Source organism: Perca flavescens, chromosome 9 (genome assembly GCF_004354835.1).
Source record: "Perca flavescens isolate YP-PL-M2 chromosome 9, PFLA_1.0, whole genome shotgun sequence".
Lineage (NCBI taxonomy): Eukaryota > Metazoa > Chordata > Actinopteri > Perciformes > Percidae > Perca > Perca flavescens.
In genome coordinates this window covers 24,553,953-24,575,074 of record NC_041339.1, presented here as the reverse complement: position 1 = coordinate 24,575,074, position 21,122 = coordinate 24,553,953, and the positions used below count along the sequence as shown (strand labels likewise).

At 39.9% G+C, this 21,122-nt stretch overlaps 1 protein-coding gene across 3 annotated transcripts; it reads right to left on the bottom strand.

The window, feature by feature from the left end:
- Nucleotides 1-194: 194 nt before the first annotated feature.
- On the bottom strand, nucleotides 195-19,832 carry crtc1b (CREB regulated transcription coactivator 1b). 3 transcript variants are annotated; one of them, XM_028587197.1, is made up of 14 exons: nucleotides 19,604-19,832; nucleotides 17,623-17,739; nucleotides 16,983-17,108; nucleotides 14,889-14,950; nucleotides 14,511-14,605; nucleotides 13,917-14,002; nucleotides 13,774-13,817; nucleotides 13,090-13,313; nucleotides 11,561-11,712; nucleotides 10,372-10,608; nucleotides 9,536-9,622; nucleotides 7,154-7,240; nucleotides 6,883-7,057; nucleotides 195-6,371 (listed from the first exon to the last, which is right to left on the bottom strand). In XM_028587197.1, exons 1-14 carry the CDS (start codon nucleotides 19,727-19,729, stop codon nucleotides 6,160-6,162), a joined length of 1,830 nt encoding a protein of 609 aa, XP_028442998.1. In that variant the 5' UTR covers nucleotides 19,730-19,832; the 3' UTR covers nucleotides 195-6,159. The 3 variants fall into 3 exon arrangements, with proteins under 3 accessions (XP_028442998.1, XP_028442999.1, XP_028443000.1); XM_028587198.1 differs by having other exon boundaries at nucleotides 13,917-13,987; XM_028587199.1 differs by lacking the exon at nucleotides 9,536-9,622.
- Nucleotides 19,833-21,122: the final 1,290 nt, after the last annotated feature.

Genomic DNA, 21,122 nt, shown 5'->3' with positions numbered 1-21,122 from the left:
TAATCTTTTAAATTTTGCATTTGGAAATACAGATTACAAAATAGGAACGATAGCAAAGACAATATACAACAGGATCGAAACAGCATGCATGTCCACAGCAAACACGCTGCAATGTTGTAAAATGACATCGGACAGTTTTTTTGTTTTGTTTATCAGCATATTCTGCAAATCAAGACTATGTGCAGAGAAAAATCTGTCTTCCACATTCAATTTAATTGACATTTTTTTCTTTCATCTTATAAACAAATGGTCACATAAGAAGAATCACATGGCAACAAATAAATAACTACAGATCTTTTACTACGACTTACAGGACAACAGTGATATTATGCTATTCTCACTATAAGCTTTAAGTGGAAACTAAACTGCGTTTTTCCAGAGACAGTTGTAGAGTCGTTTAGAAAACCCCGTGTTATTAAAGGGACATTTTAATCAGACCTAAAACACTGGGAACAAGCATTAAAGACCGCTTTTAGACACAGGACTCCTGTTTGAGCTTCACTCGTCTGCTTCTTCGGTTTGGGACACGACTTTAGCTTCACTGCTTTTTAACACAACACAAACAAAAGCTGTGCTAACAAGTAATGCAAGTCAGTGGTGTCTCAGACTAAAACCAGCAGGTGAGTCAAAACTAAATACTTTACAAGACTATTAGAAAATATACATGAAGGCGATTTCTTCATCTCGTCCGTTTGGAAAATGGACTTTCGTTAGCCTGAAAAGTTTTGCTTTCCGTATTTCAGTGTTTAGCCTCAGACTCAGACAGAAGGAAATGTTTCCCATGAAAGTTACATAACTCAACAATAACTCTGCTGAGCAAAGTTGACCTTTTTTTTTCCCAAATACATGCCTTTTTTATTTCCTTACATGAATCAAAAGGTGTATTAGCTGCCTAACCTGAACTCAAATCTTCACCAGTGATAGTGTTGCTGTTAGCTAACCTTGTTAGACAAGTTAAAAAGGTATCTAATACCTTTGTCACACTTTAACTTTGAGTTCGCACACTAGATATCCAGAGGAGTGTAAGCTTCAGTGCAAGTCCATCAAAATCAGAACGTTTCTAACAACTCTTCTCCAGTACAACACGCTTCGTCTGCCAAATGTTTTGCATGTAGGTGTTTTCTGTAGCTGGAAATGTTTGTTAGATTAAGCATGCTGTACTGGAGAAGAGTTGTTTGACATATTTTCATTTTGATGGAGTCAAATTTCTCATGTCCAAATCATGTAATATACATTTTAGAGTTGCAGTTCATTTCACAAAGTGAGACTGTGTTGCAGCACCGTACGTGTAGTCACGATGCACACGGCTTCATTTGAGTATTTGTGACTAACTAGTATCTAATGTCTCTTTAAGAACCGGAACTCGCTCAAACTGCAATTTTTCACGTGGGGGGAAAAAATGAAAAAACAAAGAAATACATTCGGAGTGCCGTTCCTTTCCAACACGAGAGCGCAAGCTGCACTGGAGTAAGCCCTTTCTAGTTTTGCATCCCCTAAAATCTTCACAGATAAAAAAAAACAAACAAGACAAGCCAAAATATAGTTTACAAAGGAAAATAGAGAATTCATCTTTTCTTTGACATGGAAAATATCTCCGGAGTAAACATCTGGAGTGAAACGGTCAGCATTCACATTGGGCAGAACAGTCCCTGCTCAAAAGCCAGGAAGTCACAAATAAAGTGCAAAGCAACTAGTGGACTAAACATAGCACAAAAAAAACAAAAACAAAAAAACAATAGAAAAAACCAGAATTACACTTTACACAGTCCAAAACTTGACATGATAGGCAACAACATAAAACAGTCATATCTTTAAACAAACTCAGCATAGCTAGATCAAACTCCTTTACATACCATGGGATAAGAATCAGCTCAATGTGTCTATCACGTCATGCAGTTGACTGCGTAATGCAGAAGCTTCAGAAGATTCAAGTCCACATACGCAAACGATCAGTGCATGTGCCAATCTGCGAGACAGAACCTGCTTCCATTTTCTTAAGAAAGCCAAAAGGGTTGTGTTGACGGAGAGGAGGGGGCCAGATCGACTGCGGGTTCTTTTTGTACGAGAATCGGCTGTTTACACTCGTACGCGGCGAGATGCTACAGTAGGAAGAGAAAGGGAGAGAGACAGATTCCTCAGAGGAGGAGAGGGGGGGGGCAAGTGAAGAGCAGAGAGAAGAAGAACAAGTCCAGTCCGACCGTGACGGGACCAATAAACTCCCAACATTTGGCAAACAGGCTAGAACTAGGACACTGCCACAGAAAATACATTCTCTTATCATTCGTGAAGTAGCATTATAAACAGATGGAGGTAACAGAGTCACTTAACAGGAGTTAACTGTCGCACAGGAGAAACCCATACATGCATCCCTTTAGACTTTGGGATAGCGTTACGTTACACAAATCAAACCTGCAGAGCTATAGAAGGCCTTCATTTAGAGGTTTTGACTGTCAGTTTAGTCATGCATTTTGTTTCAGCTATAGCGTATGTACAAGGTCAGTGTGAATGACTAGTATTCAGCAGGATGACACGGAATAAAGTGATGGGGAAAAAGCTCAAATCACTGGCAATGCAACAGTGAAGTTTGGGCTCACACACATTTTGTTTTAGGAAAACCACATTTGGAAACATGTAAATCTGTAGAGAATGAGTTCTATACATTTGTTTCAGGGACTTAAAGGAAAAATCCAACAAATAAAAACTGTTTCTGGGAAAGTGTTGTGCATTTCCATGCAAACCATTTTTTTAGTGGTTTATTTTTCTTCCTCCTATGGGTTAACAGGTGTGTGGATATTTCCAGCAACTACAGTGAAATGGGTCATTGATCTAAAACATCAACACAAAGTCAGGTTTGGCGTCCATTTCTGTGGGATTAAAGAGAAAGGGTTTCTTTATACAGCAGCTGTTTTGTTCAACAGTCCCACAGTAAGAGATGTGTTCAGGTGACATCTGGAAAAATGTAGGAAATTACCAACTGAAGAAGTAGAAGTTCACAAAAAAAAAAAAAAAAAAAATTAAAAAAAAGAGCGTTCAAAGTACAGCTGGATTTATGTTTCTTGTTACTCTGGCGTAAAAATAAATGTATAGTTCAGTTTACGATTTCACTCGTTGATTGTCATAGCAACACTTGAAATACTCATACAGTTTAAATTTTTTCTTCCATTTTCTAACTAGCTTCATCTCAAATTACAAATGTGTCCACTGACTAAAAAGGAGACAACTGAGATGGGCATTCCTTTTTTTGTTGAAGCAATAATAAGTAAAAGTAAGGAGCCGGCAAAGCCCTGACAGAAAGACCATAAATAAGTTAAAATAAAAAAATTTTACAATAAAAAAACAAAAAACAATTTGTGACTTTAGCTGCTCTGTAACACAGAGCAATAATGACGGAGAGGACTTAGATGTGTAGCCTACTGTGAAGGGCCTTGCTAGGCTACGCTACCAATGTGTCCGGTGTTATTGAAAAGGAGAATCACAAGCTTTTCTTCAAATTACTCAAAGCTGTCTTCACTATCAACGACCTCTACCAACATCAGTAACGTGTAGGAGCAAACAGTCGGAGCTGAAAATGAACAGTTATTTCTTTATCTCAGTAGTTCCTCTCTGCCTCCATTACCGCAACATTTCAGAAGAATAAATCCAGCTCAACTTCTGGAACGTGTTGAAACAATAAAACATCAGAAGTGGATTTTTCCTTTAAGGGTTGTCTTTTTTTTTTTGTGTGTTTCTCATTTGCATAGAAATCACAGATCTGTTGAAGGCAAACAAAACCTTTGATGGAGGATTACAGCAGACAAACATTTCAACTGAAACAAATTGTACAACTGTGTGCATTAAACCACACGTGATTCCTTATCGGGAGGGAGGAGGGAGGAGGGATGGGGGGGAACAGCGCTTTAGGTGAGTAAATGATTAGTACGTCTGCACATGAACATTACAATATACCAAACGTGATCCCACAGACCTAAACACACCTCTCTCAGGGAAACTCTGACAAAAGGCCAAGGCAGACTGAACTTTGACACAATTTGTTTGACACATTTTGGCAAAGGAGATTGGATGCAGTCAGAGATGATATTAATATGTACAGTACATGATCAGATGAAACTTGTGTAAACATTTTTCAGTTGTAAAGGTGGCGTAAACAGTTTTAGACTCTACTACATCCTACTGTTTATGGGACCGTTTTGTTTTGAGTTTTAAACACCGGAGAGGGGCGAATCTCAGTGCGGTCGGAAACTTGCATACAATACTTAATATGGTCGCTGTCGGGCGAAAACCTTGTTTATCCAAAACCATTGCTCTTTAGGAAATGAATAAAAGGCTAATTTAAATTTTTTTTTTACTGAGCCATGTACCTACCTACCTACCTAAGACAAAGTGAAAAATGAAAATCGCCTCGTCACGGTTTAAGGATTTCTAAAGCCCACCGACAGACGTAAAGGGTGACCAACACCATTCATTTATGAAAAAAAAAAAGACAAAATATGGAATTACAAGGTTTCTGCCCAACAGCGATGACCTATACACGCTTTTCTTAAACAGACCCCCTTATCTGTTTACTAAATGGAGTAAACAGACATTCTTCGATAAAAAACATCCTCATGTTCATAATAACTGAATTTGCATCATATGACAACATAACCATTTGGCCATTAAAATTCATACACTTCGCATGATACTTTTGTTTTTGATGACCACTGTGGCAAAGTAGCGTTTGTGTTAGAGTTTCCCTGTCAAAGAGCAAAAAGCCTCCCCATAATTGCACTCCTTCTCAAACACTTTAAACCCATCCTTTGATATTTTTTTTTTTTTTTGTTTTCGTTTTTAGCCCTACTTTAAAAAACATCAACAATTTGGCTATAAACTGTACCGATACAAAATACAGTACATTGATTTGTCAAACCTTACACAACATAACCACAAATATCACGGACCAAAAGTTAAGTTCCTCTCAAATACAAGAAAATGTTACAATAAGTTACGAAAATACGTTGTCACATTAGACACTTAAGTAGAACAGTAGAATACTCATGTAAGGCAAAATCAGGTGATTTCACAGTGACGACTTAAAAAGATTTAAGATTTTAGTGTTTAAAAACAGACGGTTTCCTTCACTGAAAAGAAGTTCAGTCCGGATATATATACTGGCAGAAAATTAATTTGGACGCGTTTTTCTTGCTTTCTAGTTAAATAGAAATACCTGAAGATTTCTCTCAGAAAAAGTTAGTTCAAGGGACGTAAAACCAACCCATTTCTGGAGCCCGCAGCATTTTCTGGAGCTGTGCTAAAAACTATGATATTTAGATTTGAACGTTGGGCTGCAGCATGGCAACGTCTACCACATCCTTCATCAGAGAATGGCACATCCAACACCTAAGAGCAACTATGGGGAGGTTTTGCACTCCTTCATTAACCAAGTAGCTTAACAAACACATAAATATGTTAGTAATTAATAAATAGACACAAATTACATCAGTGCAATTTTACACTATGCCTACAGAGAGCATTTTGGCATCAAATTTAAATTATTAAATGGAATATAAAATCTGTAACTAAATAAATAAAACATGTAAATACATAAAGCATCAAAACATACAGTACATGATGAAAATAACATTTGGTTGTCAAAAATAAAGCTTTGAGTGTGAAATAGAAAGCCGTTACGGCATGATGGGAAAACCGATTCATTTGATTGCAGGGCTGTGCTGTTTTTCTTTTTTTAAACACAGCCAATATAACGGGTACGGTTTAGCCCAATGTCCTAGCAGCTTCCTGCTACAAGCAAATATCAACAAAACAAATATTAAAGTGGATATGAAAATAAAGAAAAGAATTGTCAAATGTGCGTTTTTGGAATATATGTGGCATGTAATGGTACACCGTAAACACAGCAGGCTAGCGAAAGCGCCGAGCGACGAATCTCATTCAAAACGACAGCGAGGCCATTCCCCTGGCAAGCCACTGGATGTCTTTTTCCCTGTTGTCTTTTGGTGGCGCATCGTTTCAAAGGGCTTCACGGAGTCGAGGGCGAGGTCGGACAGCTGGACGGCCATGCAACGAGGGAGAGGGTTCATCAGGCCCTTTGCTTCTCTCCATTCACAAGTTAGTGTGGGTTTTTTCTTCTTCTTGTTCTCGGCCACAGTCAGCCTCTCGGCGTTACAGCCTGTCCATCCTGAACGTGTCCTCGGTGGCGGAGTCGGCAAGCACCATGTCGGGGTCGTTGAGCATGTGCAGTCCGTCCAGGGTGAGCGGGTCGATCTTCAGCTCGTCCAGAGGGAACTGAGAGTCTACGTCGAAGCTGACATCACCAACACCCGCCAGAGAGTTGGTCAGCTCTTTGGAGAGGCTCGGCGGAGACTCCCCTGTGACTGAGACACGGGACATCAGAGAAAGAAGTAGCTACTGACATCTGGGAAACAAAATGCACGTTTGGCAAAAAGCACGTGAGCATTTTTTACACAGGTTTAAACTAAAGTTAAGGAGGTATTTTGCATTTTCAACAGTAACTAGCACGGTGTACTAGTTACATATCAAATATTTTCATTTTTTTTTTTATTCAGTTATTTTACACTTATTTAATTTGTGCCAAGAAAAAAAAACTAAATCCAAAGAATTAGTACAACCATTCGATCTAAAAAAAAAAAAAAAAAAAAAAAATGAATTGCTCGCAGCCAATCACCACAAGTGTTCTTCGATTGAATTGAATGCAACGTGTGATTGGCTTAGCAGCAGCAGCAGTAGTAGTAGCCCATACAGTCTGTGGTGTGGTGAAGTCGAGCCCAAATAATACTTAATTGTCTGGGTATTTCATAACTTTAAAAATGTCAAACACATATAATGAAGGTAAAAGTGAACCTGATGGACTTGTGTTGGCGCTACCTGTTAGGATGATGTTGGGGATGTTGCCGTGGCTACTGTAGCCGAGTTGCTGCGAGTCCTGTAGGCTGCTCCCGGTGAGGCCCATCATGGCTGCCTGTGTGTAGTTAAGGGTGGAGCACTGGTTGAAAAGGCTGGTGGAGCTGATGGGGTTCTCGATCATGTTGAACTGCTCCAGCTAAACAAAGTACAGAATTATAAAAGACAGGGACTATCTCAGGAAAACATCTGTGTCATGGCTTCTTTCTGTGTGTGTGTGTGTGCTCTGTTTCACCTGGTGAGAAAGGGCATTGGTCTGCCTTAATGCCAACTGCTGATCATAGAAGGAGTCGCCAAATATACTGCCCACCAAGGGAATGTGCTGGAGGAAGAGAAGTAAGCCACAAAAATTCAGAACAAATGTCAAGAAAGCAGCTACAATTAAAACACAAAAGCAGAATTAGCCAGAAGGCGGGTTAGGCGGGCCCACGAGCAGACATTTCAGCCATGGAATAACAGAAAAACACAAGCAAAACACACAACTGTCAGACTGAGCAGCGACCAAAGCAAATGGTTGTCATGATCAGGGCTGTCGCGGTTCAGAGACAAAAAGAGGAGGCTGGTTAAACACTAGAAAAAAAAAAACATGAAAAAGTAATGCTCAGTAACCCCTAATAATTCTTAAAATGACAAAAACAAAATCCAAAAATACTCAGACATGAAATGGAGTTATGAACGTGTGGCTGTTTTTCCCGTCCCTGTAGAGGACACCGCGACAGCCCTGTTCACTAGGACACAAACACAATTCAACTTGCTAAAAAAGGGAATATCTGGTTTTGTCCACCTGAGTGTTATTCTGATATTTCTGTCCTCCGCTGTGGCGAGTTGACAAATGTAGGAACAACTTCAACAGCTTTCCAAACAGCAACAGTTCAACAAAAATCATTTCAAGCACGTTTTTGAGCAACTGTTATACTGAACGGCGTTAACTGCGTAGCGTATTCACAGTAAGTAAAGCAACTTGCAGGCTGACCCCACCACCTGCTGTATTGGATCCACTCTTCTCACAAAGTGTTTGAGAGGATTTCTCTTATAATGACTTTTTTTTGGAAAGTCGTAGGAGCCCAAGACTGAGTCAGCGTTTCCTAATTCTCAACAACAGGGTGGAGAGTAAAATGTCATTTTCCAGCTGTCACAATTGACAAAAAGTATGAGAACCTTGCGCAGGTTGACAAATACTGGAATTTACCTTGAAAACACCAATATTGGCTTTTATTTTATTTTTTCTCAAGTGGTGGAGTCCTTGGCTTTTTTTTTTTTTTTTTTTTTTTTTTTTTTTTTAAATAGTGGTGGAGTCCCTGGTCTAACAATTTGTAACATTAGCCTTTTAGTCGCTGATGAACCAGAGGTGACTTAATCAGTACACAGAAGCCACAACTTTAGAAGGGTTTATACTCTACCTGTACCTTTCAAAATAAACTTTCTACCTTTTTTGCTTCACCTTTTTTACTTGAGTTAGCTGGTTCTCACTTTATAAGGTTCCCTGTGGAGGTTTTGACCTCTAGTAGAGCTATAGAGCCGTTTTCTATGAATTGGGTTCCCGTTTTGTTTATCTTGTGTGAGAGGACGCACACCTGATGTGATGCACGTTCCTGCCAATGGCTTCACACTATTCCACTGATGTGCAAGTGGCTGTAACAAGCCAAGATACGCAGCAAGGCACCGACAGTGAAGAAGAAGACTGCTAGCTCCGAAACATGGAGAAAAACAATGCTGGATTTAAAATACCTACAAAATCTGGGGAAATTAATTCAACACGTTTGTTAGACTGCAAGAAAATGAAGAAAAATGTCTTTTGAGTAACATTGAATGTAAACCTAACTTTTGTTTGTTTACAAGAAAACTCCACAGGGCCCCTTTAACTAAATTCTCTGTTTAAATATATTTAATCATTTTAAATATATTTTGTTTCAACGTTGCCATTGATAACTTTTTCATTTTTTCAGCTTTTGACAAAGTAATTGCTTTTCTCGATGTGGCCTTGCACCTTGAAAAACACTTAACACATAAAATGTATTATTAAAACACATGCAAGCTGTCTTTGCCTTTCTGCCAAATGTTTGAGTGAAGTCAGGATGAAGCTCTGATGACTTTCCCCCAACGGAGAGCGCGTTGTGTTTGGTTTGTGTGTATGTGAATAGCAGATGTAAACTGAGTTTAGCTCTGTGCTTCAATTAGCGAGTTTTTGACTCACAAAATACAAACGGCTAATGTCATCATTAAGTCTGAATGATGGCAATGAAGTCTCACAGTAACAATGGTGCAGTTTATGGGCAGGAGCCTTTATGTGTGAATGTGTTGCAGCTCCATGTGAGAAAAGTATTTCAGTCTTATGTGGTGCATACTAAAAAGACTTGGATTTTGCTCGCTGAAAGATTAACATTTTAAGTGTAAAAACAGGTCGGGGCCTCCATCAACCTACTGTCGCCATGTTGTCATGCACACAGTGAACAGTGACAGTGGTGATGAAGAAATGAGTTATGCAGCGGTTGACACCATGAGTGGTTAACTGCTGATACAGAGGATGAAAAGCAGCCTAAACTCATCTACAATTAGCTTTCCCCCAGACGCAAAGCTCTTCCCAAAACAGCAGCTAGCTTGGTGGTGGGGCCCTTACTTGAGGCGAGCCGCCGGGGGAGAAGCCTTGATTGGAGCCTGGGGAGGTTGGTGACTGAGTGGCTGGTGAGCCAGTCTGATTGCGGTACTGTTGGAGGGAAGAGGGTTAGCTAGCACTAAGCTTCATGGCTGTCACACACAAATCTAAAAAGGACGGGATGTGAGAGGGCATCAGCCTCCGATCTGCTCATTACGTTTAGTGTGTATAGGTGGGAAATTTAATCACCACCAAATGAATTGTGGAACAATGCTGTTTTGTCTATACTTCTGGAAAATGTGATTGTGGAATAGTAACATTTGCTGGTCCTACTCTAATTAAATGGTAAAGTTAATGTGGTTTAATTCTGTATCTTGTAAGCTTATATCAGCCAATGTCATTCTTCAGAACACACACATTCAACCAACTACATCTGAAAATTAACCCACACATAAGCTGACAAAACGATAGCAAATGCTAAATAGTGAGTAGAATTAGTCATCTTTAAAGGATTCGCAGGAATCTTCCATAACGTGAACATACAACAAGTAATAAAAAGCTCTGCTTTGAAGGTAACAAGTAAAAAAGGTAAAAAGCCATAATTATCTGGTAGTCAAGAGTAAAGACATACCGTTACCGTTTCTCCTAACAAGGTGAGCAATTCTACAAAATGACAAATCAGTGTCAAAGCCCAGTATCATAAAAAGGATGTGAAGATATTTACTGGGATATGTTCTGTGTAGCTGAAGAACTTTCGAAACAGGGAGGCAAAATGAATAGAAGCTTAGGAATAAGCAAAATGGTTCCAGTCATTTCATCAAATTACTAGATTTCTCTGCTTCCACTTCCTGTTTTCTTACCGAGCCGATACTGATGCTGGCGGTGGTCTGGCTCTGGCTGTCTGGGGAGGGGCTGCTTGCAGTGGTACCAGGGGAGGCCAGAGTTGGCAAGGTGATGAGCTGGATGCCCTGCGGCAGGACCTGCTGCTGCTTCTGGAGCTCACTGAGCAGCTGAGCCTGGGCTTGGGCCGTCAGCTGGTTGAACAGCGGGAACTGAGAGAGCTGCTGCTCCAGGGTCAACGACTCTGTTGGCACGACCTGAGGAAAGACCCAAATGAACTCTGTTTAGACTCGTCCCGTAAAAAGTAGGGCTGCACAATTAATCACAATTTTATCAAAATCACAATATGGACTAGTGCAATATTCAAATCGCAAGGGAGGGGGGGGGCAATTTTGTTAAAGCCAAAATATGTGTTAAACTATTCTGAATTAACTGCGTGTCAATCACTGCTCATGCACACGCATTCATTCTCCCTTGAGGGGGAGGGGCTTAAGAGACCGTTTTGGGCTTTAGCAGAAAGGGGGGAGGGACTGAGAAGTTGTCGATGTTCAAATGTTTTGGCTATGTCCTGGATCTTCGCAATCCTACCTACAGCACCTTTTAATTTCTTTAAGTTTAATATTTTTCAATGAAAATGAGAAGAACGATAAAAAAAATTATCATTCCCTCCAATATCGTGAAACATATCGCAAACGCAATATCAGTCAAAATAATCGCAATTAGATATTTTCCTCATATCATGCAGCCCTAATAAAAAGTGATATGTTGAATTTACTGGAGGATTATTTGAATGTAATTTCAGCTCTTCTCCCTACCAGGGACAGGTTGCTTGAGCATGTAGTTTGACTGTTCCACTATTGTAAAAAACACCAACCCAAAGCACATTTTATGCACCAGAGCTAATAGTGTGGAGACATACTTGTGTAAAACTAGGCATTTGTTGACAACTCTCTTTAGCCAACTGTATGGGGATAACAGCCAAACAAAAGAAATTGCACACCACAACTTTAACCCTTGTGTTGACTTTGGGTCACACTGACCCATTTTCAATTTTTGTTTTATATCAGAAAATATGGGACGTAGAATGAAAGCGCTGAAAATGTGTAGAAGAAAAATTTAACAATTTAAAAACGTTGGACAAAAAAAGGGTTATTTTCAAAGTTGACGGGAAGACAACACAAGGGTTAAGTTAGCCGAGCAGAGCTTTACCTGCGAGATGTTAACGGGTGAGGAGAGGGTGGGGGAAAGCTGCTGTGGGGACTGTTGGAGATGGAGGTCAGAGGTGAGGCTGAGCGGCACCACGGGTGGTTGCCGGCGCTGTGCCGTCACAGTCATGGTGGGCTGAGAGGAGGTGGGGATCCCTGGCGAGGAAAAAACAAAAACAGAGTACACATGAAGGGTTTCCTTTTGACCCACCTAAATCAAACCAAGTACGTACCAAAGACTGACAACTCTTCAAGCAAAGAACTTCAACAAAGCAAAATATTAATTAATTGTAATTTTGAACAAATATATACAAAATACAAAAACACAAAGTTAAAGATTTTTGGCCATGTAAACAAAGATGTTGAGTTAAGCTAAGAGCTGCTATATTATGGCCAAAATAAACACAAATTGGATGAATGGAAATAATTTTTCCATCAACTAACTGAACTTAAAACGAATTCACAATTAAGTGTGCAGTTGAAATGTATATTTTGTATGTAAGTAACTGTATGTGTGGGATGCATAATACATGTAAAATCACATTTGACTAAAGGCTCTGACACACCAACCCGACGGCTGACCTTTGGCAGAAAAGGCAGTCGGACTGCCTGCCTCTCCGAGTTAGTCAAAAAAGTGCCTCAGAACACACCGAAGCAACGCTGACTTGAGTGTACGTTCTGCGTGTGTGCGAGACGTAATACGTCTCCATAACAGCAGGTGGTGCTAATCTGTATTGTCGCCCAAAAAAAGAAAACCGGCAGCAGATTGGACGAACGCGTCACGCGGGTCTGGCTGCTCCCGGATTTTACAACGGAGCATAATGGCGGCTTGTTCGGAATACAATCTCATATTTTACAAAGATAGTTCACTGAAACGTGTTTCTGAAAACATTTTAAGCGAGAAATAGGCCATGCAGTTGCTGTCTTCATTTCAGATCGACAAAGGTCAGTTTAAAAGATTTGTCAGATTTTGAGAGGCTTTAGTCAGGCTCATCCCGCTCGTCATTTCCGGGTTAGCGCTCCACCAATCAGATTGGCCATTGAGTCCGACTGCCCGCCTTCGAATTCAACATGTCAAATCGGCCCAAATGAAAGCCAACGGCTCCTCAGACTGACGACGGCACGGAACACACCGAACAGACTCGAGTCACTGACCTCGCCAGACTGTCCGACGACTGATAATCGGGTTGGTGTGTCAGGGCCCTAAGACAGCAATCTCCACACGTTTCACAACTCTTGTGATGGTGATGGTGGTTTGGGTTTTTCCACATCAAGTACTCAGTGACTAATTGATGCTGTTGAGCCAAATTGATCTTCGGATCAAAAAGGACACAAACCTTTATCGATCAATGTCACCTCCAGCGCTTTTATCTCTCTTATATCTTTTTTATAAGGAACATGTATTCTGTTGATCAAGTTAAGTGAACACTACACAAGAGTTTTCTGTTGATGTTTAAAGTCAGCAACGTCCTCACCTGATGCACATTTAGGTGTAGAAAGTTTTACGGTTTTCAAGTAGTCAAGTATTATTACCATGGCTGGCAGCACTGATGCCCAGGTGGGTGAGGTTGGTGGTCAGGCTGCCCGTGCTGTTGGACGAGCTGAGGGAGGGGAAGGCCACGGCGTCCTCGGGGTCCAGCGGGGTGGACAGTGGAGGAGGGAACTGGATGTTTGTCAGGTCAGGCAGCGAACCACCGGTGTTGTGTGCAGCTGGGAGCATGGACGGGTTTAACTCCTGGTCTGGTGATGGGAATATACTAAAAGACACAAGTTCCGTCAGACGGAGAAAAGCTACTCCATGTGACCATGTCACTACACTTCTGACTACTATGCCTGAATAACGGTCTTACCCGGATCAGCACCCTTTGGGTTTTTAATTGGATGTTTATCAATTATTATTATTATTATTATTATTGTTATTAATATCATTATTATTATTATTATTATTATTATAATAATAAGTGTATTTGATATAGCACTTTTCACAGACAGTCACAAAGGGCTTCACATGATAAAATTGTTAAAAGAAGACCCAAACAGTAAAATCAGAAAGTAAAAAAGAAATAAAATACTGTTAAATAATGTTGAAGTGCTTTTCCAGCATGTTTGCGGTCTACCTAGACCAGCTGTCTTGTATCAGTGCACTTAACAGTATGAGTTATTTATGGCAGTGTGACTGACATGCTCCTGTGCCCCAGTGGTGTTAATAATACTCACTTGATTCCCGGGACATCACATGTGTTGGGCTTTGATGAATCATCCTGAGTAGAAAACATAATATTGAGCTGTAAAGCTGACGTGGTTCACAAGTATCATAAAAAGTGCACAGCTTGTTAGCCCTTCCCTTTTCTGGTCAGTACCTTCTCGCCATCCCACAACTGTTCCTGCGCATCCTTGTCTGCATTTGACTCTGAATTCTCCGTCCCAGGCACTGTTAGCAGCAGTACTAATTAGTGAAACAGCAAGACACAGTTGCTTTGCTATGACAAAATGCATAACAATCAGTGCAAGAAATGAGTCATCAATATCCCAGCCAGTCAAGCAGGATATAGTGCTGTGCACTAGATTCCTGAGTGTCTAAAAATAGCAAGGTGACCACCAGACAGACTAAGTGGATGCCAGCCAATCTCGGCTTCATTATACGAGAGCCTCACACATAAAAAGACATAATCCATGGATAATCAGTGAATTATTGATCGTCCTCTCTAGACCATCCTGGGTCAGCTCCATTCAGAGATGTTACTTCTCTACAGAGTACTGTAACAGCATGCTGAAGAAGTTCTTTGCCTGAGATCAGTATCCATTTACTCCATAATTATTTCATTAAGAGTCTAGATCTACTTCTTTGTGACATCAACGCTTTGATGTCATTTAAGGTTTGCGGCCTGCATCAGTACATTGCACATTAATAAATAAAAGCAGCTCTGTGTCTTTGTAACTGGATCTTCCATTACCTCGTTTAGGCTGCAGCTCCTGTGATCCCCCTGCAAACACCTCCTGGGGCTTCGGATTCATGGCGCTCTGGTGTAAGGCAGAGTCCGAATTTGTCCTGTATGTGTTAGAAAGAGGAGATGTCTGCAAAAATCACTGCCAAATCCTGAATACTGGCAGAGAGCCAATTCTACAGCATCACATTCACGAAGAGCCACATTCTGTTACACATTCTATACAGACCGTTATTTGACATCATACAGCTCAATATGTGGCCTTCTTTGTGTATCTTTGTACCAGCACAAATGCACAGTCATGTAATTACATTTTTGTAATTGAGCTCTATCCGGTTGTGTGTCCCAGTTATCACTTTAGCAAATGGACAAGGGGAGGTGGCTTACCTTCTCCAGCTAGTGTCTGGCGGTGGGGAGAGGTAAACTGAGCTGTAAGGACAGCTGTCAATGTGAATTTAGTTAAGGCAAATAAAGTAGAGGAGATTAAAAATGCATCTCAGCTAATCCATACTTTCATGTCTGTCCGCTGATTCGACCTAATGCATAATAAATGACCACACACAAGTGTTATTGGGATCCGATTACATGCCAAAAGGCATCAGTGTCTTGTCATCTAATGCTACGTTTACACGTGGCCGGCTATTTTCATAAACGGACATTTCAACCTCTCCGTTTTCAAAAATAACATTGTTCACAGCTGTCAGTTTTCAGAAAAGTGTTCGTTTACATGTACCCGTGTATATATGCCGTCAATGCTTTCAAAAGCATGCCAAACCTGTAGGTAGCAGTGTAACGAGAAGCTCAAGCCCACGTTAGCTAATCAGAATTCCGAAAATTGCAACAGCAACGAATCACTTCCGCTCTCTTCTCTTCCTCGGCTGCCTAAACCTCCGTTTGTCTCAGTTTACATGTAAACGCGTGAACAAAGTTTTCCAAAATCTCCACTCTGGCAAGAGTTTTTAGAAAGAATCGTTTTCAGAGGTGAATTCTCTGTTTGCGTGTAAACAAAGGGCACCAACGAAGGGAAATGTCTCCGTATTTCAAAATAACCATGTACGTGTAAACAGGGTATAATTAGGGTTGCAAAGGGGCGGAAATTTTCCAGTAAATTTCCAGAAACTTTCCATGGAAAGTTTAGCTGGGGAATTTTGGAAACGTTCCAATTTGGAAACTTTCATGGGAATTAACTGGAAAAATCATTGTATGAGTCAATATCAGGCTACATCTAATGAAACAAACAATTCGCTTCACCCTTTGTTCAAAATCTGCTAAACAATGCAGAGCTATGGCTGATAATCTCTCTATCACCACATGTGGTGGTTTTTGTTATGCGTTAGCCCTACTGTACACATATAACTGAGAAACCACTGTTTGTGAATGAGGCAAATCTGCACTGCTGCGCTCTGAGGTCTCAAATGTTATTTTTTTTTTATTAATTCTTTAAAACCCATTTGGGACATGACTTGTTTCACTTTAAGGTTGCATTTAGTGTGATACATTTATACATATACATACTTTAATTACAGATGTTTTGACAGGTAAAAGTGCATTGGAAGATTGTTATTGACTGTAAAGCATGGTCGTCATGTTAGTCCTGCCTGTATATCATTGCATGGCTAACGTAAATGAACAGCCAGAGCTGGAGGAGCCTCCTATATAATTTAGATCCCCAGTTAAGAATTCAGTTTGTCATTCCAACTACAAAAATAACATGTATATTAGGGCTGGGACGATATGCTTTTGTCCCAATTCGATTCTTTCACGATACATGGGTGCCAATACAATTTATATTGTGATTTTTGTTTATTGCAAGTCCAGAAGTATTGCGAGGGTGCACATCACGTCAGTTTTTAAACAAGTACGTAACATGTATTTTCAGCATTTTCTGCTTTCGTACAGTTTTGCTGGAAACTGATATGATGTAGTTGCTATCGGCGTTTTTGATGCCTTTTGTTCACAGTTCGTTTTTGCTTTTTTCAACATTTTAAATTGTTCAATTTTTCTTCTACACATTTTCAGTGCTTATTTCTGCGTCCCATTTTTTCTGATATAAAACAAAAATTGAAAACGGGCCAATTTGACCCAAAGTCAACACAAGGGTTAAATAAATAAAAACATTGATTCTAGGGAAAATAACTCATTTTAAAAATTGTTGTAAAAAAAATTTAAAATAAAATAAAAATAAAAAAAATCTTGATACATTCCCAGCCCTAATATATAGAACACTGTATTTCTGGCTGTGAGCATTTGGAGTTCCAAGTAAATTATGACGCTAGAGAAGAAATAATAAAATCATATGAAAACTGTTGACACTGTTCAAACCTACTCAAGATGTTATGTCCCTAAACATGCTAACTTAATTACAACAACAGACTGAAGGTTCACAGTTCAAGCACACTCTGAAGCCTCAAAGTAATGCAGTCAAAACATCCTCAACATCACGTTTCCACAAAAAAAAAAAAAAAAAAAAAAAAAGGATATCTGGCGTCCATGTTTGTCGACTGACAGCGGCCGGCGGTGAGGAGACGTGATGCGGTTCCGGTCACGGTAAACACGCTCCACCAACCCGTGGTGCCTAGTAGTCCGGCTGGTATCCAGTACCGAGTTCTAGGGTGAACACATCAGGTGAATGAGGCCAGCAAAACAGCTTACCACAAAACTACTTCTTAGTATAATGTTTTAGGATTAATGGTGCAAATGTGTTCATTTTAAAAATGAGTCAAGCCATGGGCCCCCCATACTGATGCTTGAGTAGGCAAATGTATTTAAAGATGGAAAGCCATGACAAGCAATGATATACTTTAAAATTTAGGAACCAAATTACACTGCAGGGTAGAACTGGTATACCTTGTATTAGACACTTCTCGCTTCTTCTCGCTCCTGAACCGTGATAAAACCTGGTTGGACTATGCAGCTCTGACCAGCAGCTCATTTCTGAACACTTTACGGCAATCCTACACTAAGCTAAGCCTGCAGACTTCTCTGTTTTGAGCCAATCTTTCACGAATACTACAGATAACTGCAACCTTTGTATGTTCAATATTATCGCCAACAGCTAAGAAAGGTACACTGATCGAGAACAAACCATTGATTTACCAGCCGAGAAAGGCTAAGGGCTCACCTGAAAAGGCAGGTCAATGTTGCCATTTCCAATCTGATTGACATTGGGCAGTGAGCCTCCATAGTACTGTCCACGATTCTGCCCTAGTTGCAAATACTGGGTCTTCTGTAACTGCAACTGTGCAAAGTAAAATTGCATGAAAGCATGAGTGAATGACTGATCGGATTCACAAATAAAGTAATGCTAAAAATGAATGATGCCTGCCAGTCCAGAGTGGTGACGAAAGATGAGTGAGTCCATTCATTGACAGACGAAACAAGATGAGACAGGCAGATTGGCTGTTTCATGAACAATCAAGAGGCGGACAACATCGGAAAATCACATCAGCTGATGTGAAGGACACCTGACTGACAGCTGGTGTAATTACAGTCTTTCCATGTAACACACCCAGTGATGACATTAGCCACGTGTCTTAACACAAAACCAGTCATAAAAGTAATGTATGATATTACAAAAATAGTGATGGAAGTCATCTTCAACAATAATGAAGTTGATAATGATCTGAACAAATGCAATGGTTTGATGTTGGGATGGCAACACAAAGAAATCTGGCAGAGACCACAGAACTGACTAGTTAATTTAGTTTTTTTTCCCTGCAGTAAATGACAGTACAACTCAGGTTTACACTGATGCATCGTGTGGTAAGTGCATCATTTTCCAGCAATCGGGCCAACAATTAGTCCAAACATTTCCTGGAAACAAGACCTTTCTCGTTCTGTGGTTAATAGAGCTAAACAATTTGGAGATTAATTTTTCAGTTTAGTAGATCACCAGAACATAAATTGGTAACACTTTTGATAATTAATCAATCCTTTCAGTTTTAAGTAAAAAAAATCCAAACATTAAGTTGTTCCAGCTTCTAAAATGTTTGCTCCGTTTTATGCGATTGTAAACTTATGTCTGTAAACTTATATCTCATGTACAGTACTACAACAGTATGTTTATTGTGAATGACATTTTCCACTATTTTCTGAAACAAGTGAAATAAGACTGTATATCATTTTCATCTGCGATTCTCTTTTCGATTAACCAGTCAATTGTGTTAATCCATAAAATGTACCAACAGCAATGTCTTAAAATAGCTTGTTTTGTCCAGCCAACAATCACAAATGCAAAAATAATTTTTAGCAGCAAATCCTCACATTTGAGAAGCAGGAGGAACCAAAACATTTGGCATTATTACATGATAATGACTTACATTATTAATTATCAAAATCCATTATTTTTATATTAATGTATCAAGCATTAAGTGCAACCTTAGTGGTTAAGGCAGCATTTTCTGTTGATGGGAGAAAAGTTGCCAAAGTTGACTTAAGGTGAACGTACAGTGAATAACTACATTAAAAATTGTAGAGATGAAACCAGTGAAACAGATGCATGTGGGTTGTTTAAAGCTGTAGTTATTTCCACAAGCCTGATATTTGCTCATTGTAAAATAAATAAATGAGCAAGATAATATGGTACAGATCTGACGTTATTGTAACGGGTAACGTTAAACGTTAAGAGTGAATGGTTAACAGGGAGAAAAATCACAGCTGGAAAGGCTGGTTAACGTCTGATTGGCTAGCAAATGCTAACTTAAGCCCTCTCAGAGGTATTGCTCCAATTTAGTTTCTAGCAGCTGACTTTCCGAACACGTTGTTAGTTATTTGCATGGCAGACGATTTGTTTGCTAACGAAATGACAGCAGTGACTGGTCAAACCAGCACAGGTGCACATTAACGTTATTCCCAGCTCCAGCATGCTAGCTAAGATAGTTAACGCTCAACACGAGTAGCTTGTTATAGCTGAATAACGCTGGCATAATGTATACAGGCAAAGTAAACAAATTATTTGGTGGTGTTGAACCAATGCAGTTGAGGACGTTAATATTAACTTTAGCCACTTAGCATCCCAACGTCAAGATTTATCTCCGCAGCGGTCGACAGCTGCCAAACAGCGATGCAACAAAACGTAAACAGCCGGGGTGTGCAGGGCTTACCCGCGCAGCTCTGGTGATGTTTAGGTCTTTCATCACTTCTTCAAACGCAGCAGTTTCCTCCGCCTGTTTCTGATTATGCAAAGCGATTTTCTCGCTAAATTTGCGGGGATTGTTAGAGGACGCCATCTTTCCCTCTTCTTCTCAATGGAATGTTACGTTACACACCACGCTAGGGCCTTTTGGTCTCGTCATCACGCACGGCCAGCGGCACGACAGTGTGTTGATGTTCTTTGCGTTTTGCATCAGCTGTCGACAATTACTCCGGCTTTGATAATGATGACACATACTGTACATGTGTAAGTATATACTTTATACATTGTGCATATAGCAATTTAAATAAAGTATACGTACATGCATAACAAATAAAGTACTAAGTGCAACAGGATGCATTGAGTAATGCAAATTGAATGAAATTACAAGCAATGTTTAAACACAACAAAGGTGTATTGGTGTTGCTATGTTTCAAATGTTACAAGCTACAAGAAAACAATGTATAAACTGAATGAAATAGTGATCACTAAAGGAGAAGTAGGAGAATAAACTGGATTGAATTTGTGGTAATTTGATAATAATCCTTGCCAGTGTAGCCTACAGCAGGCAGAGCAAGGAGTTGTACAGACTGATGGGCACTGGGAGGAAGATTCTTCTGTCGCGTTCAGTGGTGCAACTAGGTGGTGGTCTGTTGCTGAAGGTGCTCCTGTATTCATCCAGGGAGGCATGAATAGGGTTAGAGAGGTATTGTCTATGATGCTCAGAAGTTTGAGCATCATCTTGACTGAGGGACGAGGGTTTGGCTCTCTCTTCCTCCCCTTGTTTCCTTACTCTTACACTGTCACGAAAATTCTAACATCCATATCAATATAGCTGATGTTGTTTTTTTTGTAAAAAGACGACATATAAAATCCTTGAACATGTTTTGGTTTTGGTTACACTGTATAGCCACATCTAGGGCTGCAAGATATATCGACTCAATATCGTTACAATATCACATTGCGCAATATTATATCTAGGGGTGCGAGATATATCGACTCAATATCGTTATCGCAATATATCAAAAGTGTCGCAATAAGTGTGCAATATTTTGTTTATTTTGTGGAGCGCCGCGTCCCATCCGTTGGCTGTGTGGCTTAGTTGTGTTTGATTTAGAGCACAATAATGATCATGTTTCATTGGCTAGTTACCGTGACACTTGCACATGTTCACTACATGACAAACCCTACGGAGCGTACCACGTGTGTGCATATTTCGACAGAGTGACAGTGTAAGTGAAGAAATATTGTAGATAGAGACAACAAAACGGAACGAATCGGAGAAGAGAAAGAAAAGTTCTGTCCTGTTCTCTTTATTTTATACTGTACAACCAGTAATAAAAATATATCCTGTACTGTAGACATGGTCCTTATTTATTCATGTGGTACCAGTCCAATATGATTGTCAGTTGAAATAAACCTTGTGTTGTAAGAAAACTTGTTTAATTTGTTATGAATCTATTTTGATGTTTTCCCGTAACTTTTGTAAT